Source organism: Sciurus vulgaris (genome assembly GCF_902686455.1).
Source record: "Sciurus vulgaris genome assembly, chromosome: 1".
NCBI classification, from domain to species: Eukaryota; Metazoa; Chordata; class Mammalia; order Rodentia; family Sciuridae; genus Sciurus; species Sciurus vulgaris.
In genome coordinates this window covers 10,498,285-10,521,286 of record NC_136461.1, presented here as the reverse complement: position 1 = coordinate 10,521,286, position 23,002 = coordinate 10,498,285, and the positions used below count along the sequence as shown (strand labels likewise).

Here is a 23,002-nt window from a genome sequence, read left to right as displayed (position 1 = left end):
CAGACATTGCCGGGTTGTTTCCTAGGGATGACTTTCAAGGTGTGGCTCAGTGGGAGAGACCGGCCTGGACTCAACCTTCCCAGGTTCCTATCATCCTGTTCTGCTCCTGTTTTACTCTCTAAACCTTCTCGTTCTTTGACAAGTCTCTCTTTGGCTCAGTTTTCTCTGACCTACGCTATCACTTCCTCCTTCTAGGAGGTCCCTGAGCAGTTACTGTGTGAGAGTTACAAGTGCCAGCTTAGAAGTTAGCCAGACCTGGGTCTGAGTCCTAGTTCTGCCCCTTGCACTGTGCAAACTTGGGCAAGTTACTTAATATCTCTGAGCTTCAATTTCCTCATCAGCAAAGTGAAGGTGATAAAATCTATCTCAAAGACAGCAAAGATTAAATGAACCAATGATTGTCAAGTATACAGGACACAATCCAGCACATAGTAGGTGCTTAATAAACAGTAGCTGTGGATGTTGTTATTTGGGATATAACTTTTGGTTAAATAAGAGGTGGTTTTATAGACACCAGAAAAAGGGCACTTCTTGGTCACAGAGGAGAAGGAGAGGTGGCAGCAAGTCCCCCTGCAGGCCACTGGCTGCTGTAGCTCCACCCTTCCCTGGGACCCTTCACCTTGTCCTGTGGGACCATGTCCGGCTCCATGTAAATCTCCGCGGGAGGCACGGCTCCAGGAATCCCCTCTGGCATGGAGCTTTCAGGCATGTCCATGGACCCCGTCCACACTGAGGCAGGAGACGAACAGAGAGCACAAAAGACCAGGAGTGTTTGACCCAGAGTCTGCGCTCTTGACCCTTATGCAGTCAACTTACTGAAGCGGGAAGACCTTCAAGCTATAGCATCCAATGTAGAAAAGCGGGTTATCTACGTGTTAGGTTCAGGTGATCCCGTTACCGGGAGGAAAATACGAAAATCAGGATAATGTTTTAGAAACCATTCCATGTGCTTTCTGTTCTCGGTGTTCTGCATCCGGCCCTCCATGCGCTCTTGCCATTAAGAGTTGGCCTTGGCCCAGAGGCCGTACAGCTGCGAAGGAGAAGGGCGAACGCCACTTAGGGAGCCTCGCAGGGGCAACTTTGCCACCAGGGGACATTGGACAATGTCTGGAGAGGATTCTGATTCACAATGTGGGGGTGCAGACCCCCAGCAAAGACTCACCTGTCCCCAGCATCGGCAGTGCGGGGGCTGGGAAACCTTGACCCACCACAGAAATCCCTGGCCTCGGGATTAAAACAAAACAAAACAAAAACCTAAAGCAAGGCAGAAATCTAAAAGGAAACAATTTTATTGAAGAGCCCAGCTGTGTGAAGGGGTGGGTGGGTGCCATCAGTCCAGAGCCAGCCTGGAGGACTGGAGCGCGGAGCAGGAGGCCAGACCTGAAGCAGCGGGCTCCCGGCCCACCAGAAGGTGACAGCCCTTCTCTGCAGCAGGGGAACAAGGTGGCAGTTGGAACAGACGCACGGTGCCCCACCCCATGACACCCCTGGGGGCGCTGTGGAGGGGAAGCCCCGACCTCCCGCCCTTCCCGGGCAGTGGAAGGCCTTGGAGAAGGCCAAGTTCAACACGGCCCTGGAGAAACAGGTGCAGAATCCACTGATTCATGACGGATTCATGACGGATTCAAAAAAGAAATAGCCAGTGTCGTTAATGAGAGGAGGGGCAAAACGAGGTGGTCATGCAACCGAACATTCCTCAGCCATGAGAAGGTGCACTGTGATCCGCTCAACCAGCGGACGCATCTCAGAAATGCCATGCCCACCCAGGAGAGCCCCCAGCAGAGAACAGGGCCTGCACTCCCCTCCCTGAGATTCCAGGGGGACTCTGGTCCATGGGACTCAGGGAGAGCGGCCACCCTGGGGTGGGGCTGGGAATCGGCCGGGAAGGAACCGAGGGGACTTTCTGGGGTGTGGTCATGTTCTGCACCTTGATTGGGGTTGGTGTAGACAGTTGTCGCTGTGGGCACTCAAGGTCTGTGTGGCCTTGCCGGTGGCCAGTCTCAAGACAGCCCCCTCCATTCTTGCCCCTGCTGTCCACCTGGGGCCTGTCTGTGGTTTGGCTGTCCATGCAGGAATGTCCCGAGGTGCAGTGGTCGGCTCCTGAGAGCCGTAACCCAGCCCGTCCATCCTAGTTTGCCTGGGCTGGCTGGGCGGCATCTGGAGGCAGGTGGGGCGGGTCACCGGGGTGTGCCCTGGAAGGGCTGTTCTTCCCGCGGCCCCTTCCTGCCTCTCTCCCTGCGTCCCGACCCTGCCGTGAGCTGAGCAGCTTCCTGTGCGTGACATCTCCCCGTGATGTGCTGCCTCACTTGGGCCCAGAGCAATGGACTCGGCCATCTACTAACTGAGACCTCTGAAATTGTGAGCCCCACATGAGCTTTTGCTCCTCTGAGTCATTCCTGTCAGGTGCTTTGGTCACAGCGATGTGACACTGGCTAAAACAACACCTTTGCATAGTCCTCATCGATACCGGATGGAGCTGCCCTGGACGGCAGGGTCGCTGTGAGGAAGCACCACCACCTGGGGGCTCGGCAGCAAGGTCATTTCCCGGCAGTTCTAGAGGCTGCAAGTCTAAGACGGGACTGGCTCTCCTGGCCTCTCTCCTGGCTTGCCGACGGCTGCCTCCTCGCTGCGTCCTGACGTGGTCCTTGTGTGCATGGGCATCCGGGTCTCCAGTCTCCTCCTCTTAGGAGAACAACAGTCAGATTGGGCCAGAACTCACCCAATGGCCTCGTTTCCACAGCGAGGCATCACCCCCAAACATGGGCGCACCCTGTGTTCCCAGGCTGGGCCTCGACATGGGAGCTGTGCGGGAATGCCGCGCAGCCCGCAGCGGGTTGTCTCTGTCACGTGGGGTGCGGCAGAGAAGATGGAGTTCGGCTCCTGAGGCTGGATCAGAAGGGGCTCTGCCGTCTAGGACTGCCGTTCTGGAGGAAGCTGGAGTTCATCTGTGAAGAGGCTCCCGCATCCTGTGGCGAGGCCCCTGTGGCGAGGCCCCTGGAGAGGTCCCCGAAGAACTACTGAGGCCTCCTACCACAAGCCGTGTGAGGGGACCTCGCAGCCCCCGTCCAGCCTCAGAGGATCAGCCCTGGCTGACCGCTGGTGGCACCTCGTGAGAGGCTCCAGAATCCTCCCAGACTCTAAACTCTTGGCCCAGAAAAGAGCATGGACGCTGAGCGGTTTGCTCTCCAGATCTGTAAGTCTGGGGCCATCGGTTCCATGGCCATGGACGGCCAATAGGACAGGATGCAGGATGCTGACTTCATAAAACCCTGAGGAGCACAGTGGCTCTGGAACCCGACAGTGGCCAGAGGCCAAAGGGCTTTGGGGAAGGGTCCCAGGGGACTCCAGAGTCCGTTAGTGGAAGCCCGGGGCCCTCGAGGAGACGGTAAGGAAGGAGCTTGAAGACGAGTGGGGAAATGCTTCTGGGCCCCTGGGTCCTGGGGGTGCCCCGGAAGTCTAACGTGGTGCCTGGAAACGGACCTGCACCCAGTGAGTGGCACGGTTCCGCCAAAGAAATGTGCGGGTGGAAGACTGAAAGGTGCCAGCTGGTTACTTCCGGCCATTTACAGTAAAATGTGAGGGGAGCGGGATCGGACTGAAGAAGACCAATAAATGAAGAGAGCCAGCCGTGATGGCCAGGAAGTCCCCGCTTCTCAGGTGGCAAATGAAGTTTAGAAACAGGCTCCAGGTAAAGGTGAAATCAAAGGCACCAGCAGGAAAGCACGGGCTGAAGACGAAGCCAAGGGCGTGAGCGTAATGTCCTTCTTTAGGAACACAGAGAGACCAGGAGAGGGTACCAGAGGACCTCTCAGTCCCAGCACAGAGCCTCTAAGCAGCCGAGGGTGCAGGCGCTCCGCAGCCTCAGTGGAAGCCCGAGGTAGATGTCTTGGTCTGTTTTGTGTTGCTGTAACAAAACACCTGAGGCTTGGTAACTTACGAAGAGATTTATGTGGCTTGTGCTTCTGGTGGTTGGTGGGTGCTGGCATCCTGGGGAAGGCCTCGCGCTGCATCACTCCACAGCGGAGGGTGGAAGGAGCTCCCTGCCGGAGGGGCTCGTGTGTGAGCAGGGATGTGAGATCTGGGGAGGGCAGACTCCATCTTCTCTAACCACCCGTGCTCCTGGGAAGGATCCTCTCCAAAAGATTCACACGCATCTCTTCTGACACTGGAGCCCCGTGACCTTCCACTAGGCCTCACCTCAAAGGTCCACCACTGTGACACCGCCACACTGGGGACCAAGCTTCCAGCACAGGACCCTCTGGGGACACTCTGCATCCCAACCCAGCGGTAGAGGAGAGCTCAAGTGAAGGAAACGCGCGGGCGTGGCTGCTGCCGATACCCAGGCAGGGCAGGGTGACTCAGGCTGCGCTAAGGCCCAGAGGGCAGAGCCAAGAGCCACAGGCCCGCCATCTCTGGCCCGGCGTGGGACGGCGTCCCAGTCAAGGAACTCCCAACGTTTTCCTGGATTTTGAAATCGCTGTGAACAGTGACTGACGTGCTTCCTGTTTCTGCCCTTTTTGCTCAGGCAGTGTCCCCAGCAGGCGTCACGTCTCTGTCCCACCCTGTGTGTTGGGTGTGTGGGGACAGATTATCTGTCCCTTTCGTTGACAGGTCTTCAGCTGGTCAGCAGCTACACCAAGGAGCCGGACCTGAGCCACACCCAGCGGGCTCTCCGTACCTGGACCGGATGTGGAAGACAAGAGGACAGCTGATGCTGTCAGGGGAGGGGACTTTGGTGGCCTCAGGAGCCGGTGAGAGGGGAGGAATCAAGGAGGACCAGAAGGAAGACAGAGGACGCTGGCCTCCAAGACGATCACCTATAATTCTTGCCTCCTGGCCTCAGGTCCGCGCAGTCCACTGGAGAGAGCTGGCCTGTGCAGCCAGCTGGGTACCGCAGACAGGACAGAGCGACACCTGGCCCTGCTCGTCACAGACACCGCGCTTTCCCTGGGGAGCTGCTGCTCCCTGAAGGCACTCCGGAGCTCTCTGGAGAGGTCCTGGAGGTGAAGGACTGAGGCCTGCACGTAGCCACGCGAGAGCGCCATCTTGGGGGCAGGCCTCCCATCCTGGTCAAGCCTTCAGGTGACCACAGCCCCAACCAGCATCTGGACTGCCACCTCCGGACAGACCCCGTCACAGCTACCTGGCTAAGTGCCCCCCAAATTCCTGACCCACAGAGACTGTATAATACGTGGGTTTTTTGTTTATTGTTTGTTTGTGGCGCTGTGTTTGGGGATGATTTGTTATACAATCATTGCTCATAATTGACACTGTGTTAATTTTACATCAAAAAGACAAAATGTGTTGAACTCTCATTAATAGTGAACATGCCGAGATGTTTGGGGACGACCGGATGTGTGCCATTTGTTTTGGAGTGTATCACAAAATAAGACTGAGCAGTGAGTGGACAGAAGGACGGACAGATTCAAGAGGAACAGGGCGCCGGTGCTACGTGGCGAGGGGGAGGGGCTCTGTGAGATCCTTTCTACTTTGCTGCTGTTTGAATATTTTCGTGTCAAAATGCTGGGGAATGGCTGCTACTTTCTTAACTAGGGCTTCAGAGAGGATAACGAAGATGATGTCAGCTGCAGAAACCCCTTCACCTCTGGAACATTCCCCAGGATGACGGCTGTCCGCGGTGGAGGAAGGGAACTGGGTCTTGGCGAGACCAGGGGAGGAGATGAGGCTCCCACAGAGGCCTGGAGACACTGAGGGTCTGCGGCTGGGCCAGAGAGGACAGAGGCGGGACCTGGACTCGGGGGCTGTTCAGACCTAGCGGACAGTGACGGACAGTCTCCTCCCCAGACGCCCCAGCCTTCAGCGGGCAGGGCGAGGCAGGAAGTCCTGAGGCTGTGCATGTCCCCAGTCCCCAGGGCCTGAGTGGAGGCGGCCGAGATACCCAGCTTTTGATTTGACGAAAAGCATTAAAAAAAATTCAACTAGCCTTCTCCTCTGGAGAAGTGATTTTCCCTCAGCAGACCGCAGCCTCTTCTCTCTGGTAAAATGGAATAAAGCCTTCTAAAGCCCCCAGGCTCAGTGACAATGGGGAGTTCAGTCGCCAAGACTGCTGCACATCTGCAGAAGGGCGTCGGTTCAGATCCTGTGACGCAGGCACAGACACGCTCAGCCCGGGCTTGCCGTGTGGATGGGGCTCAGCGCAAAGTCCAGCGGACGCCGCAGAGCACCAGCCGAGAGCCTCAGGCTGTAGGGACGACAGAGCTGAATCTTATCTGTTCTCTTACTTGATCTTGATTTTTTAAAAAAATTGACATGTTCTGTTTTTAGAATCAGAGAAAATAAGCAAAACACAAGAGTCCTGCCCGGAAGCCCAGTCCTACCTTGCTTGATGATGGGGGTCTTGTGGCCGCTGTCCACCACGAAGGAGAACATCTTCCCGCTGGCGCTCACCGGCCGTTGGTGGGGGGCAGGGGGCACCATGGAGGTCCTGGGGAACCCCTGGGACCAGCTCCGCTGCAGGGGCACAGGCCGGATGCCCTGGTAGAAGAGGTTCAGAGGTGGTGGAGGCGCCTCGATCGGCTGCTGGGCGGCCTGCGTCGGCTGTGGCCTCGGCCAGGCCGTGGGGCCCCTCGCCCAGGGGAAGACCTGCGGGCGACAGGAGAGTCAGGGCGGTTGTGATCCGCGGCCACGGTGGCACCGCTCGGTCCCAGCCATGCGATGGCTGCCCTGGGTCGCGGCCTGTGAGGCTTGCGGCCGAGGAAGCCTTCCTGGACGCCCCTCCCCTTGGGTGACGGCCCTGCGTGGGCCATAGGCACACCGCACGCCGGCACCCATGGCACGTTTGCTACGCGGGGACCTGCGGGATGGAGCTGCAGCCCCCCGGAAGCTGCTCCGGGGACAGAGATCTCCACGCAGCAGAGCCTGTGGCAGCTGGCTGACAAGCTCGGCCACGAGTGGAAATTAAACGTGTCAGAAGGAGCGGTGGTGCACACCCACCGCAGGCCTTCCTGAGGACTGCCCTGCGTCCCTGTCGCCCACGCCGTGGCTCTGCTACGTGGTCAGTGCTGGGAACCAGCACCACAGTCTCCGTCCGGCCTGCTGATGACGAGGCGTTGCAGCTGGAAACTGGCCACCTGGCACGCGGCACCTTAGAAGCCAGGCAGCACCGCGGGTCAGGGCTCGGCTCTCCCTTTGCGCTTAAGACGGTGGCGGAGAAGACGCGAATAGTGAGGCGCAGCGTCGTGTGGCAGTGGCGTTGCGCACAGTGCTCTGCCGGCACCGAGGGCTTCTCATCTGACGCAGCGGAAGGTCTCTCCTGTGCCCACGGACGCGTGAGGCGCCAACGCGCCCCTTAGATCACTTTCTCGCTCATAAACGTAAGCAAAGAATATCCCCAGTGTTAAGGGTCTTCGACGTCACCGTGCGCTGGCTCAGGACCTGAGCAAAGACCACCGGGAAGGTTCTGTGAGGACCGCTGGCTGCGTGGGTCCAGGAAAGGGCAGCGTGAGGTCATGGTCCTTTGTAAGGAGCGGGCTGTGTGTGACCTATGGCAGCAAACTCTTAAATCGGAAATGATGTATGTCCCCACGTTTGATGGGTCACACAGCTGCACAGTGGAAGGGGTTTGTCGTTACGTATTCGCACAGAACAGCGATATAGTTTGGCCACTATTGCGCCCGCCCTCCGCCCTCCCTCCCCTTGGTCCCTTCCTCTCCCTCTCGCTTCCTGGGATCTGCCCCACCTTCCTTCTCCGTTTTCCTCTCAGCTTCCGCGCAGGAGAGAACACACATGACCCTTGACCTTCCGAGCTTGACTTTTTGCCCAACGCCAGGGTTCCGGGTTCCACCTGCTTTCCTGCAAATGACACGGCCTCAGCTTCTTTGTGGTGAATCAAACCCCGCGGTGCTAGACACCACCCGTCCCCTGGGGACACCCGGCCGGCTCCTGGCCTGGCCCTTGTGCCTCGTGCTGCTGTAAACGAGGCTGATGCGTCACGGTGGCCTGGGGGCTTCAGTTCTTCAGGACACGTCCTGAGGGTGGATGGCTGGTGGTGTGCGGTTCCTGCCTCGCCTTCGGAGGACCCGATCTCCACGGTGGCTGTGCTGATGGACAGTCCCACTGAGCAGCAGACCTCGCTCTCCCGACTGCACCCTTCAGAGAGCTCTTGGTTACACGTCATCCAGCAGGTGGCTGAGCACCCAGCTCCGGGCCTGGCACACACCGTGGGTGTCCGCTGGCCGAACCGGACCAGCCGAGGGCAGAGTGTACGTACGGCGTCCTTCAGCTGGTTCTGGGGCGAGGGCAGGAGAAAGGCACCAGGATCCGGAAATTAAGGAAGTGCTTGAGAAAAAAGTGGTGGCCACACGTCAGAGGGGCGTCCAGGCCACCAGGGCACGAAGGTCACGCGGTGGCCAAAGCTGGAACAGTCTGAGCCACAGATAAGCGACCAAGTGGAGGGTCAGGACCCCAAGTATAAACGGAGCGTACAGGAATCCAGAGGGCCCGAAGGCGGCTGGGCAGACCCGGCCCGGGAGGACCTTGCAGATGGCGCCGCCGCTGCTCCAGCAGGGGGAGCTCGTGCGCCGCCTGAGACTGACCACACGCAGGGACGCGACCAGCGCCTGGCCCGGCACACACGGGAGAGGAGCTGACGGGGTCACTGACAGTGGGGCTGGCCGGCCACGGTCCTCTGCCTCTGCCGTGTGCCTTCCGAAGGTCACGGCCCCAGTCTAAGCAGAGACATGCAGGCACAGAGGGGGGATGTTCCCAGGACACCTGGCCAGTGCGCAGGGCCCCAAGGCCGTGAGGACCAAGGGAGACTGAGGCAGGGTCCCGAACCCAGGAGACAGGCGGCTGAGCAATGTGGACCGGGGCAGTGTGGATCCTGAAGTATGCTTAAGACCAGTGGGCCCAAGCTGAGTGTGTGCATGTGCATGTGTGCATGTGTATGTGTGGGCATGTTTGTGTGTGTGTGCATGTGTGTGCATTTGTGTTGTGTGTGCATGAGTGTGTGCATGTGTGTGCGTGCCTGTGTGTTCTTGTGTTTGTGTGTGTGCATGCTTATGTGTTTGTGTGCGTGCTTATGTGTCTGTGTGCGTGTGCATGTGCATGTGTGTGCGTGCATGTTTGTGTGTGCGTGTGCATGTGTGTGCATGTGAGTGTGTGTCCACGCGTGTGTGTGTGCATGCGTGTGTGTGAGTGCGTGTGTGTGGGAGACCACTGTGGTCCAGGAGGGTGCTAAGGCGTTGGTGGTGGGGAGCCACAGGAGGTCTAGGCGACTTTCTGCACTATCATTGCAACTCTCTGAATCCAAATTGTGCCAAAACCAAAAAGTTATTTTCAAAAGGGCCTTTGAGTTACTAGGAAGCAAAAATAGCAGACTCTCTCTGTGGTAGGAAGTGAGTCCCTCAGGAGACCCTGGGCCCCCACCTGCAGCCCCTGCGGCCTCTGATTTGCTCGATTTCTCATATAACTACCAAGTGAAATGACTTAAAGGGACTGGATGGTGGGAAGTGGGGAATGGGGGGCTGATCCCCTTCACCCCAGGGAGGGGAGCATGAGCCAGGCATGGCCAATCAGAGCATTCCATGCCCTGGGTGTCAGTGACTGGTTCTGGGATAGTCACTTGATCTAAAGCAAATCAGTGAAGAAGCTGGCTTGTTTTAGAACAGTGCTGGAGCTACTGATGGCTACCTTGCCACAGGTGGGTCAAGAATCTGCCTGAGATTGTGAAGCTAACAAAAAAGGATGAGGCAGATTCCTGACCATCATTTTTGCACCTGGATCCAGCCAGGCCTGAAGCCCTGATGCCTCTGACATCTTGCCTTTTTTGTTTTGGCTTAGGCCACTTTAAGTTGGGGTTCTGACACTTGCTAACACTGAAATTTTCTGGACAGTATGCTTATCGCGATTTTAGCACAAGCACCACTATGTGGTCAGAATTAAAGGTACTATTACACAGGTTCTGACATTCTCAAATGAAACTCACCACGCTGTAATCATGATTCACCTTTAAACTTTTAAAGTAAAGCAGTGGCCCAGAGAAGTAATCCAAGACCAAGGAACCCATTGCAAGACAGGTAGTGAAACATTACACAGGGAAGCTGGGAACAAGTTAGCAAATCTCCAGCTGCTGTCTCCTGCAGAGTATAAAGCCTGTATTTCTGCTTCAAAAGTTACACCAGGGAAAACATTCCAAAGTGTTAAAACTTTGCAATTGAAGAAGCAGGTGAAAGTGGTCACATACACTTGTGTATGTATTATGAATGTCTAGCGTATCCATGGGTCACCTCGGTGCAAATCTTTTGTACAGACGCATGCTCGCTCGTGTATTTAGATCCACATGTTTCCAAGCTCTGTTTTAAAGAGGTAATGAAATGACTGCTCCGAATCTGCCCTTTTCTTATCTCTCTGACTACTAACGGCCGGCTCCAGGCAGGGAGAGGGACTCAGTCCGCATCAGTTCCTCCTCCCCACCCCCACCTATTTTTTTCCTTCTGCTTTTTTCGGAACCTGAACAGACTACCAGGTGGGTGCGGGGGTGAGGGTTGGCAGGCTCCGGGCCCTGTGCTCTGCTCCTCGGGCAGTGGATCGGGAAGGCCAAGGTGGTCCACACTGAGATGAGTGGGCAGGGCTGCTCTCCAGTGACGCTTGTGTAGGAAGAGCCGGTGGCCTGGGCTCGGCCTCTCGCTGGGCTGTGGTCGGTCCACCACAGGTTGAGGGTGGGATTCAGCCTCACACAGAACTGGGTCCAGCCGCCTCCCTGCCCAGGTCCCTTGTGTGGCCCTGACAGTGCGTGAGATTCCAGCAGCTGCTTCGGGCTTCGTGAAGAGCTCGGGGCACTTCCTGGGGCACAAGAACTGCTCACGACACCCCGGCCACCAGGCAGCCGCGTCCTCTAGGAAGGGAGCCGGGGCCGGCCTGCGTCGGAGCTGGGTAATGGGGGCGATTCGGTTAAGTGGGGGCTGGAGGGGAAGCCAGAGCTGAAACTGCCTTTTCCTCCCTCCTTGGTGGCTACGTCCTCGCCAGTAGCACAGGAAGTCGCAGGCTGATCTGGGGCTGCAGTGAGCACTGTGGCCCTAGCGCTCACACCCCTGGGGTGCCCTAGGCTCCGAGACGAGGACCGGGGGGCCTGGCCCTTGACCTTGGTTCTGGCCGTCAGTGACACATAATCTCGGGAAAGTGTGGCACCTCTTTGGACTTAGCTGACACAGATGGGGTGGTCCCAGGGCTTGTGCGAGAATTCTGGAGGGGGACCAGAGCCTCTGACGAGCATGTAGAAACCGGCAGAAGTCGGAAACTGAAGCTCCAAAGGCCAGGCATCAAGTGCAGTTGGAATGTGAACTTGGCCCACCAAAGCTTTTGACCGGCGTCCTCCAAGATCTTCCCCGGGAAGCAGTGGGCAGCGGGCACTGTGGGCCAGCGGGACGGGGTGCCAGGGGATTGCGAGGGTGAAGGACACTTCCAGAAGTCACCAGGGAGTCTGGCTGGACTGGGGCAGGGCAGAGCAAGCCAGGGGCGGGCCCGACAGGGAACGGTGTCAGCCTCAGTGCTGCCCCGCTGATCCCCGGGTCAAGGCTAGCCCAGAGCCCTCCTGGATCGGCCGGTGGAGCTGTCCTTGGGAGAGGAACCAGGCTGGCGTGCCCTGGATTCCTTTCTTCTCTCTGGGTGCCTCGATTTAGAGTCGTCATTTTTTAGAACAAGATGCAACTCGTATGTTCTGGTGAAGGGTTTCCTCAGCTAGCTGCCATGCAAGGACACCGCTGGTAACGCCAGCCCTGGCCACAGCCCTTCCTGGGGCTCGTAACACGCAGACACACCCCAACAAGAAGCCAAAACCACGACAGCAGCCGTGTCTGACCGTGGCTTTGGTTTCAACCTGCTATCTGGGTGGACACCCTCGTTACTCAGCGGCTGCTCCGGGCTTTGCGGGGGCTGGTGGGTCACGTCCTGCACAATGCCAGGGGCGCCATCTGGGTCGACCACAGCGTGAGTGGAGCCCGTGGAGGCCCACGTGGTGGGGGACCTGGGCTGCATGCCAGTGAGACTGCGGGACCTGGACCGTCGGGGACGCTTCCTGGTGCTGATGTGCTTTGACAGTCAAGAGCCTCTTCCTGCTTCTCCCCCATGTGTCCTCCCACAGGTCTGTCACTTGCAAATCACCTGATCTGGGGAAGTCCTGGGAGGTGCCACCAAGGAGGCACGGTCACCGGTCACTGACTGGATAATTTGCATTCAGCACCCCACTGAATTCCACAGGGATCCGGGCGGTAGGGACTATCAGGATCCCAGGTTTGCAGAGTGGAAAGTGTGCCTTTGAGAAGGGAGGCACCAGCACCTGACCTTGACCTTGACCCCACCTCTGTTGAGAGCAGACTGGGCTGGGCCGCTTGATGTGGTCTGCAGGACACCGGCCCGATGCTGTCCCTCACTTCTCCCCCACTCCCGCTCCCTGAAAACACCCCTCCACTGGTCATGGGCACCATGCCTGAAGTAGCGACTTGTCCTCTGCCAGGAGGAGAACAGCTGCCCCGTGTGATAGGAAACCGTCCTCCTCCAGAGAAGAGAGGGCTGGAGACCCCACCTTGGGAGACCCCACCCCTCTTGGGACCCAGGAGGCCAACGGGAACAGGATCAAGCTGGCCACGGATCCTCAGGGAAAGTGGATGCGGTCACTCTCCAACATGTGCTTACATAGGAAAACAACCCGAGTCAGGGTCGCCAGGCAGGCAGAAGAGATGCCACAGGAGCAGCCGCCTGCCCGGGACCCCAGCAAGAGCCCAGGAGGCCCACGGGGGACAGAGGCTGTGGGATGCCACCGCCGGTGCCCCGGGCATCGCGTGCATAGAGACGGAAAGCAGGTGGTGGCTGCTGGGCTGGGCGGTGGGGCACGTGGGCTGTGTGGGATGAACGTGGGCGGTGGCGACGGGCACCTGGGCGGCTGGCGTCCACGGGTGAGCACGCAGGGAGGCCAGCCTCCTGCTGCGGCTCCCACCATGGTCCCCACGGTGAAGGGATGGGAACGCCGCCAGGCGAGGGCCCTCAGGGGCTTCTGTGGGGCTGGGTGATGGAACCATGCTGAGCGCGGACCCCGCGATGCTGCCAGCCCCGAGCGCTCACCAGAGGTGCCCGCTTAGGGTGGGCGCAGCCTGCGCAGGTCCTGTGCTGGGGGCAGCCCTGGGGGTGCTGGCTCGGCCTGGCCATGGCCTCACGGCGCAGCCACGTGTCAAAACCCCCACGTCAGGAGCTTTAACCACGGGCAGCTGATGCGTCAGCCACCACGACAAAGCTGGGGCTTTAAAAGGCAGCACAATATCCCGAGGGACGGTCCCCTCCTGGATCACTAAACAATGCCCCCTTTCACGGGCACTGAGGTCTCCGATTTTATGCCACTACAAACAACATTCCAATAAATACTTTTGTAGGGTAAGGAGGAAACACATGGGCATATGAATTGTGCGTCCTCTTCCCTCCTACTGGCAAGTCACGAAAATCAGAATTTCCTAGGGAGGGGGCCCAGGAACCTATGATTCGACTGGATATTTCTGAAAAATTCTTGTAATCAGACTCATTAGGGAATGCTGCCTCAAACTTCACCGACTTGGGTCAGAAATTCCATTTTCTTTCACCCCTAAAAAGTCTACAAAGGCTACGTACAGAAGACTCTGTACCAGTTTCCCTTCTGTTGGGGCGCATCAGACTCTACGGAGCTCGTGAGAATGCAGGTTCCAGGAGTCTTGTAGGGTCGTTAGCTTTAGCATAGATAAATAAAGAAGGAAATGTGTATAAATAAAATATGGGGTGCCCAGGTCAACCTGGGTTTTAGGTAAAAACCAAGAATACTTTTTAGCATAAGTATATCCCATATTTAGGACACACTTGTAACTAAAAATTATTTGTTCTCTAGAGAAAATTAAAATTTAACTAGGGGTCCTGCATTTTCTCTGGCAACCCTAAGCATGAGTCCTTGGGCCTGGGTGAGTTCAGCCACCTGCCGTCACGTGGTTCTGACACGGGGGTGCCTAAGAGCCCCTCTTGAGACGGCTGGTCAGGTCCACACCCTCTGGGCACCTCCCATGCTGCAAGGGCCTAGAGGGTTCCCTGAGCAGCCACGCGTTAAAGCTGGTCGAGGAGGAACAGCAAACACAACCCGCCCCAGATTTCCAAAGCCGACGCGAACGGGGTGGCCTCCTGGTCCACTCGGCCCGTGGATCACCGAGGGCGGGTGCCCTTGGCCAGCTTCCACAGGGCTGTCCCAAGCCCCGGCCCTGCAGTCTGTGGTTCTTAGTCCTGGGACGGCTTTAAGCCCCGAGCTCTCCGGCCCTGCTGCTGTGGGGAGGGAGGCGAACCCCTGACTCCCTGGACACAGGTGACGGGGTCACTTTGGCACCATGCCACTGAGAGGCCCTGGACTGTGAGTGTCACAATCCTAGTCGGCTCCTTGGACCTTTGCACAACCACCATAAGACCCCCTGAGACCCCTGTCAGGGCGGCAGTCTGTAGAGCCAGGAGGGGCGCTTGGCCCAGCGGATTGCTCAAGTGGTGGCCGCGGGGACTGAGGCAAAGCCTGTGTCACGAGCCAGCCCGCGCTGCCTGCCTGGTGGGCACACGTTCCTGGTGACTGGGATTTTATGGGCGAGTTGTGAGTTGCTACATTTAAATTGAGACACGATGTAGGCCCTGAGCCTGGCACACCCCGGATCTGGGCCTGATGGCGGCTGTCCTGTCTGGAGGGACGCTGAGTTTCATTAGGGCCACCCATGAGGAGGGACGTGGACATCGAGAGGTGGTTCCCGGTTACTGCCAGGCAGCTGGCTCCTCCCTGGGCTCTGGCAGGCACAGGCCTGCCCTCCACCCCCACCGAGCTGCAGGGAGCAACCAAGCCAGGCCTGCCCCAGATCTGCACCTGCCTGCGCCTCGGGGCGCCCAGGGAGGCCTTGCTCGCCCTGGACCCGCGGGTCAGGCTGCGCGCAGCCGGGAAAGGAGAGCCGCCCTGCATGGAGCTGCGGCCGGAGGTGGAGGGCGACAGCTCGGCCCCTGTCCCCTGGGCCCCTGTCTCTACGCAGCTTGGCCCCCGGCCCCGGTCGCAGGGCCCCGGCTCACCGGGGGTGGGTTTTCGACGACCAGTTCATAGGTCAGCCCCACGGAGCCGAACCTCAGGATGTCTCCAGGGATCAGCTTCACGGCCACGTTCTGGATGTGACACTCGTTGACGAACGTGCCGTTGCGGGAATTGAAGTCCTGGAGAACGAAGCCGCCCTCTGCCTCGCTGAACTCGATGAGCGCGTGGTGGTTGTCGATGTCCGCGGACTGAAAGAGACACAGGTGGCCCCGGGTCAGCCCGCACTCACTGCGGCCACGCCGGCGAGGGTGTTGCCTCCGCTCGGCTTTGGATCCTCACCCCCCGCCCCCACCTTTTTTGGCACTGAGCATTGGACCCAGGGCCCAGCAGGGCGCAGCAAGCACTCCGTCACTGAGCTACCCAGCCCACAATCCATTTTTAAAGGATGCTGAGGATCAGAGAGGTTAAGTGATTTGCCCAAGGCCACACAGCGAGAGTGTGTTGGAGTTATCTGGCTGACTCAGACCTGGGGATGGGCACCAAGTTGTTGCGGGGAGAGTCAGGGAAAGGCAGGAGGGACTCAGTGGGTAAATGTTTGGCCAGTGAGTCGGCTGATTCCCATTTCCTCGACTCTGCACAGGCACCTGCATGGTGGAAGTGGAAACAGAAATGGCCAGACACAAGCCACTAAGGCCAGTGGACAGTGAGAACTGTCCTGCACCCCGGGAAAAGGCCAGGTCCAGGGAGAGGGTACCTACAGGAGAGGGAGGTTTGCCGTTCCTCATTCGGCTCATTCAGAAAAAAAAAGTTTTCTTATTGAAGAAAATGAGAAATGGAGAAAAGCAGTGAAAAGATATTAAAAACGTAGTAATCCCCTCCCCAGAGGCAGCCGCTGTTCACACCCAGGCTCACATCCTTCCTGGTTTTTCTGTGCGGACATTCCTTTAAAATTAAAACAAAATTAATTGCACCACACATAGTCTTACAACTACCTTCCTAAACTTTGACCACAGCGAGGCATTCCCGGTGTGATTCGTCATTCCCACTGCATCTCCGAAGCTCCTCGGGGTTTATCTAACCACAGGTGATCTGCTTTTCTACAGGGGGCCAGGTGTGACGTGGTCCCCAGAGGAAAGGGGTCCCAGCCAGTGCATCTGTGAGCTGGCGAGGGGCAGAAGCACCTCTTAGTTTCATTTTTTTGATCTGACTGAACCCAGGGGTGCTTAACCACTGAGCCACACCCTAGCCCTTTTATTTAGATTTTGAGACAGGGCCTGGCTAAGTTGCTGAGGTTGGCTTGGAACCTGCCATCCTCCTGCCTCGCCCCAAGTTGCTGGGATTACAGGCGTGCTCCACCGCGCCCAGGTTAATTTCCCCTCCATAAGAAGAGTGAGCCAAACTCAGCGTCCAGGGCAACAGTACCTTCCCCAGGCCGCGGCCCTGCAGCGAGGTAAGGAAACACCTTTCTTTCTTTTCTTTTCTCTTCATTTCTATTCTATTCTGTTCCTCCTCCTCCTTTTTTTTTTTTTCAATCGTGGGGCCTCGCTGTGGTACCCGGGTTGACGCTGAGCTTGCCTGATCCTCCGGCCTTGGACTGAGCAGCTGGGACTCCATGCGTCTAGCACCAAGCCTGGCTGTCTTTGTCTTTTAAGGACACGGCCTACAGGACCTCCCCTCCAGCCTGAGACTTTGTAATTATTTTCTAAGTTCATCTCCTTCATCTTCTCAGGATGTGCCAATCCGCTCATTACAAAGTACTTGCACTTGGAAACTGAAAAGCCCATCATAAGTACCGACAGCTTATGTTACTAATAAAACGTATCAATGCATATGATGAGTAGCACTGTGACCCTGAACTCTGTGTGCCAGGAACCTTGCCAGCTGTCTACTGCAGGGACCATTTCATCCTCACAATCCAGACAGTCCCTATTTTGTAGAGGAGGAAACTGAGGTATAAAATGATGGATTTATGTGGGGCCAACAGCTTGACAAGCCAGGTTTGTGCCCAGGTTTTCCCAAATTGAAGTCTGTTGACAAGTTTCTGTCAGACACTTTAACATTCCAAATACAAAGACACCAAAGAAAGGTGGAATAGCTAAATTCATTGCAGACAAATTGACTTCAGACAGGAGCTACTGGGGATGTAGGAAGGCATTAAAAAATGATAAAGGGGTCTGTTCTCTAAGAAGACATAACAACCCTAAACATGTATGCGCCTAACAACAGAGTTCAAAAATACAAGAGGCAAAACCCAATAGAACTGCAAGGAGAAACAGACAGAGCCATTGTGGTAGTTGAGATGCCATCCCTCCTCTGTCAGTAACAGATGGATCCAGCAGGCAGAAAGACACAGATGAACTGCCTGGCACCATCGATCAACCAGATCTAACTGGTGTTTACAGAATACATAATCCAACAACAACAAAACACACATGCTTTTCAAGCTCATATGGGACAATCATTCACCAAGACACCACATTCTGGGCCATAAAACACACCTCGACACATTTTTAAAAGAATAGAAACTATGCCAACTCTGCTCTCAGACCACAATGGAATTAAACGGGAAATCAGTAAGAAAACGCTTGCTGGAAAATCCCAAATACCTGAAGATTAAACAATATGCTTCTAAATGGCCTAAATACCGCCTGGGTCATAGAGAAGTCCCAGAGCAGTGGAAAATGAGCTTAACTAAAGGACAATGAAAATACAGCTGGCCAACATCTGCGGATGCAGTGAGCATAGTGTATCGATAGCGCTGACTGCAAACATAACCAAAGAAGAAAGATCTCAAAAATCCATCAACGTTCCCACCTGGGAAACAGAGATAGAAGAGCCATAAGTGTTGGGAGAAATCCTAGTTCTTGGCTCGCGGCAGCTAATGTCTCAAGTGTGTAAACTGGCAGAGAGGAGCATTCTGCAATGACCACCTAGGAATGTAAACAAGTGCCCCAAGTTGACCTAGTGTTACCAAGGGAATCTGTATAGGAACCTGGTGGTCTGATCCCCCGTGGAACATTGTGATTGGACTGAAAGTCTATAAAATGTGTGGTTTTTCCTGCAATAAACGAGTTTGCAGGCTGCTCGCCACAAGCCTGCTTCTACCTAACTCCTGGGGTCTGGGTCCTGAGTCCGCGGCCCTTACCTGCACCTGAGCTAGCCTGGCACCACGACACATAAGCCTAACACAAACACCACAGAAATAAAAATTAGAGCGAAAAATGAAAGAAATTGAAAAAGGAAAAAAGGTATAGTAAATAATGAAAGAAACCTGTATAGTTTGGATCTTGAAAGTCACCCAAATGCCCGTGTGTTGAGGGTCGGGTCCCCAGCCTGCGGTCCTACTGTGAGGTGGTGGGGCCTGGTGGGTGGAAGTTAGGTGACTGGGGACATGCCTTTGGAGGGAATCTTTGGACCTCAGCTTGCTCTCTCTTTTCGCTGCCTGGCTACCATGGGGTGAACAGGCCTCCTCTGTCATGATGTTCCTTGCTGCCACAGACCCAAAGCAACAGGCCGAGTGACCAGGGACCGAAACCTCTGAAAACATGCGCCCAAATATACTTTTCTTCTCTAAGCTGGTTATCTCAGGTATTTTGTCACAGTATTAGAAAGCTGACTAACACAGACACTGAAAGGTGACTCTTTGGGAAGATCGTTAAAATCTACAAACCTCTAGTAAACTAACTGGAAAAAAAGAGAGAAGACACAAAGGATTGCAGGCAGACAGGAGAGAGAAGCCATTGCCATTGAGCCCAGGGATGTTGAAAAGATAACAAAGGAATATTATGAACAATTCTCTGTACACGAATTTGACAACTTAAATGAAATTGACCTATTCCTCGAAAGACAAAACTACCAAATGCATAGAAGAGGAAGCAGATGATCCTCTTGAATCAATAATTAATAATCAGAACTTGGTTCAATAATTAATAATCTTCTGCAAAAGAAAGCACCAGGCCCAGATAGGTTCACTGATGAATTATATCAAACATTTAAGGAAGAAACGATCCCAGTTCCCCATGATTCTTCCAGAACCCTTTCAGCCCATTTGATGAGGCCAATATCAGCCCAATTCCAAAATGAGATACGCACATTATAAGAATGGAAAATGACAAACAACTTCTCTTGTAATCACAGATGCAAAATCTCCAACAAGATGTTGGCCAATGGAATCCCACACTGCACCAAAAGAACGCATGGAGCGAGCGCTCCTGACCTGCCGAAGGTCACGACTTGGCGAGGCCGGGCTTGGTGGGACTCAGAGGCCCCCCGGCCTGCGGCGGGCACTGGAGAGGGTGTCGTGCGCGTGTCCTCAGCCCAGGAGAAGCTCAAGAATCAAGACTGTAGGCGTGGCTGCTACTGGCCGAGTGCTGCTCACGCACCACCGGGAAGTGAAAAGAACTGCAGAACCATCCCAAGCCGGGCGTCCACTCAGTGAGCGGAGCGAACCAGGACTTCGCGAGTCAAAGCGTGGCCACCGGACTCACCGACTGCCGAATGTACCGAGGCAACGCAAGACGCTCAGGGTACAGCAAACTCTGTGTGTGAGAGAGAGATGGGGAGAGGCGGTGCGTGGGAACTCGCTGTGCTATCAGGATGCGCCACCACGTCACCTTCTCCGCGTTCCTGCTCATCATACTCTTTTGTGCTCTAGGAACCCTTGTTGACCCAGAGCAAAAGACGGATTCTGTGGGCTGCTTTTGGTTCTTCCCTTTCCAGGCCCCGTGACTTTCAGTTCCTCAAAAGCTGCCAGGCGCCATGGCGCACGCCTGTAATCCCAGCAGCTCAGGAGGCTGGGGCAGGAGGATCGAGAGTTCAAAGCCAGCCTCAGCAAAAGTGAGGTGCTAAGCAGCTCAGTGAGACCCTGTCTCTAAATAAAATACAAAATAGAGCTGGGGATGTGGCTCAGGGGTCGAGTGCCCCTGAGTTCAATCCCTGGTACCAAATTTGAAAAAAAAAAAAAAAAAAAAAAAAAAAAACGAAAGAAAGAAAGAAAGAAAGAAAAAGGGAATAAAAAGCTGCCAGACTGAGATTAAGACCATGAGCGAGTAGGGAGGTTTGGATGAATCCACAACATAGACCAGGCTCTGCCACATGTGAGACCAAGAGAGAGCTGCTGGGAGCCCCTGATGACACCACTCCTCCTGTATTTGGACAGTGCACAACACTAACACTGGGCAAGAGCCCGGCTGCTGATGCAGGCTAGATGGATGAGCTCCCCACAGCTGGCTGCACATTACGGACAAGCTGTTTTCTATCATTAGCAGCTAACATATTCTGAGAGCTTCCGGTGGATGGGGCCCTGCCAGAGCCCTCTGTGTTCATTCCCTTATGTAACCTGCACCTCGGACCTTTACACTGGATCCTATTAACATCCCCATCTCACCAGTGAAGAACCTGAGACCCAAAAGGTGAAGTGAGGGGCCAGCATCACCCGGACACCAAACCCAGAATGAAAGGAATTACAAGAAAAGAAAACTATAGACCAATATCCCTCATGAATATTCATGCAAAACTTTTTTTTTTTTTTCATGCCGTCTCATTATGTTGTGCTGTTTGGTCTTGAACTCCTGAGCTCAGGTGATCTTCCTGTCTCAGTCTCCCACACAGCTGGGACTATAGGCTCATGCCACTGTGCCTGGGTTATTGATGCAGAAAATATTTGTGGCATTCAATAGTTCATTAAAAAGATTATTACGCACGACCAAGTGAGGTTTATTCCTGGAATGCAAGGATGGTTCAATACATGAATCTCAATCAATGTAATATACCACATGAACAGAAGGAAGGAGCAGACCCCCACAAAGTCATTTCAATTGATGCAGAAGCATTTGACAAAGTTCAACACTCTTGCATGCTAAAAAGTACGCTTGATAAACCAAGAATAGAAGGAAACTCTCGACATAATAAAGGACATATGTGAAAAGTCAGGCTAAGCTGGGCACGGTGGCACATGCCTGTCATCTCAGCAGCTGGGGAGGCTGAGGCAGGAGGATCACAAGTTCAAAGCCAGCCTCAGCAATTTAGTAAGGCCCTAAGCAACTTAGTGAGACCTTGTCTCAAAATTAAAAATGAAAGGGGCTTGGAATGTGGCTCAGTGGTTAAGCACCCTGGGTTCAATTCCCGAAACCAAAAAAGAAAAGAAAAGAAAAGTCAAGCTAATGAACTTAATGGTGAAAGATTCAAAGCTTCCCTCCAAGACCAGGAATAAGACAAGGATGCCCACTCTTGCTACTTCCATTCAACATGGAAGTACTAGCCAGAGCAATTTGCAAGAAAAAAAAGTAAGATATTCAAACTGGAAAGAAAGGGGGGGAGGAAAGAACCCTGCTAGAACTAATAAATAAGTTCATCAAATCATCAGGATACGAAATTAACACAAAAATTCAGTGTTATATACAGTAATAAATAATCCAAAAATATTAAGAGAATAACTCCATTTTTAATAAAATCAAAAGGAGTAAGACATTTGGAATATACTTAGTCAAATAGGCAAAAGGCTCGCATCTTGAAAACTACAAAATGTTGCTGAAATGTAGAAAAACACAGAAATAAACGGGAAGACGTGTCCATGGATTTGAAGCCTTCATCCTGTCAAGCTGTCAATTCTACCCAAAGCAGTCAACAGATCTAATGTTGGCCCTATCAAAATCCCAATGGCTTTTTTTTTTTTTTTGGAAAGAGAAAAATCCATCCTCAAGTGCACATGACATCTCAAGGAATCCTGGAGAGCCAAAACAATCTTGGAAAAGAACAAAGTTGGAGGGCTGGTGCCAAAAGCTAATAAAAGGCCACAGCAATCAGAGCAGTGTGACGCTGGTATTTATGCCAATCAGACAACCAGTGGAATAAAACATAAAGCCCAGAAATAAACCTTTGCATTTATGCCCTGCACGAGGCCCAAGCCAGGGACTGGCTGCTGTGGGTCTTCTGCCTCCCCACCCCGCTCGCTGCTCCCCATTCCGGCAGTCCAGCTGGGGGCGAGCACCCTGGGCTCCCCAGGCACCCGGTCCCTGGCTTGGGCCTCGTGCCACTTCATGAACAGCCTCCTAGAGTCTCACTCCACCCCCGCCCGGCCCCTCGCCTGGGCCCTCTGCCCTCAGGCTGCCCGGCCAGGGGCAGTCGCGGGTCCTGGCCTTCTTCACATGGGGTTCGGCACCGGGGAGATCAGATTGGATGGAGCAGGTGGAGAGGGTTGGGGCGTTTAGACCCCCACCCACTGAGGGGCCACCAGGGACTGGGGCAGCCCTCCCCCAGGGGCCGAGCTCCCAGCTGGCACTGTCCCCCAGCTCCCTCTTGCCCTCCCCTCAGGCCTGGAGCTGCCCCATCACTCCAACGGGGTGTCTCTGGCCCTGCATCCTCTGCAAGGGCTGCTTCTCTAAACCGCCTCAGCAGCCCCACCCCCAGCGTGCCTCCTGTTCCCTGCCAGAACCCGGACCTCCCAGCTCAGAGGCTGGTGGATAGGACCCAGTGCCCTTCCCACCACCACTAGGGCTGCGCCTCACCTGCTCTGTCTCCCCTGCCTGGGCTTGGCTCCAGCTCCTCAGCCACCTTCCTTGGCACCTTCAGTGCAGCCGACGGCTGGAAGCTTCCCTCCAGCCAGCAAGCCTGCTCGCGCCGCCCTCCTCAGGCTGCCCCCCGTCTCAGCCGTTCCTGTCTCATCAGGTGCTCCAGGGACGCTCCTTACTCCTCTGGTTCCTCAAGCCACTGCCACCGGGCCTCCCTATCTGCCAGTACAAAGTCCTTGCAGGTCCTCAGCCTCCGACCCCTCCATGGCCTCGAAAATTGTCTGAGGGGTGTGTGGCCTGTGGTTAGGGCAACAGGGAGGTGGGAGCCGGGTGGTCTGGGGACCCTCAGGCCACTTCCAGGTGGGCGCCTGGCTCAAAGCGCCACTTGCCTACTTCCCAGCAGGTCAGCCCTGGGCAGCCCCGGGCAGCCCTGGGCAAGCAGCCCATGCTGTTGGTACCCGGCTCCCTCGTCTGT

The 23,002-nt window shown here is 55.4% G+C and overlaps 1 protein-coding gene and 1 pseudogene across 5 annotated transcripts in view; one reads left to right on the top strand and one right to left on the bottom strand.

Moving 5' to 3' along the window:
- Nucleotides 1–23,002, top strand: part of LOC306654597 (caspase-9-like) — a 462,751-nt pseudogene that overhangs the window by 147,191 nt on the left and 292,558 nt on the right. The window lies entirely within an intron of this gene.
- FHAD1 (forkhead associated phosphopeptide binding domain 1) overlaps nt 1–23,002 on the bottom strand; it is a 105,592-nt gene that overhangs the window by 71,292 nt on the left and 11,298 nt on the right. For all 4 annotated transcript variants that reach the window (XM_079142806.1, XM_079142809.1, XM_079142808.1 and 1 more), the window contains exons 3-5: nt 15,061–15,267; nt 6,339–6,603; nt 620–729 (exon numbers count right to left, since the gene is read on the bottom strand). In XM_079142806.1, coding sequence (XP_078998932.1) covers nt 620–729; nt 6,339–6,603; nt 15,061–15,267 — 582 coding nt within the window. The remainder of the gene's footprint in view (nt 1–619; nt 730–6,338; nt 6,604–15,060; nt 15,268–23,002) is intronic.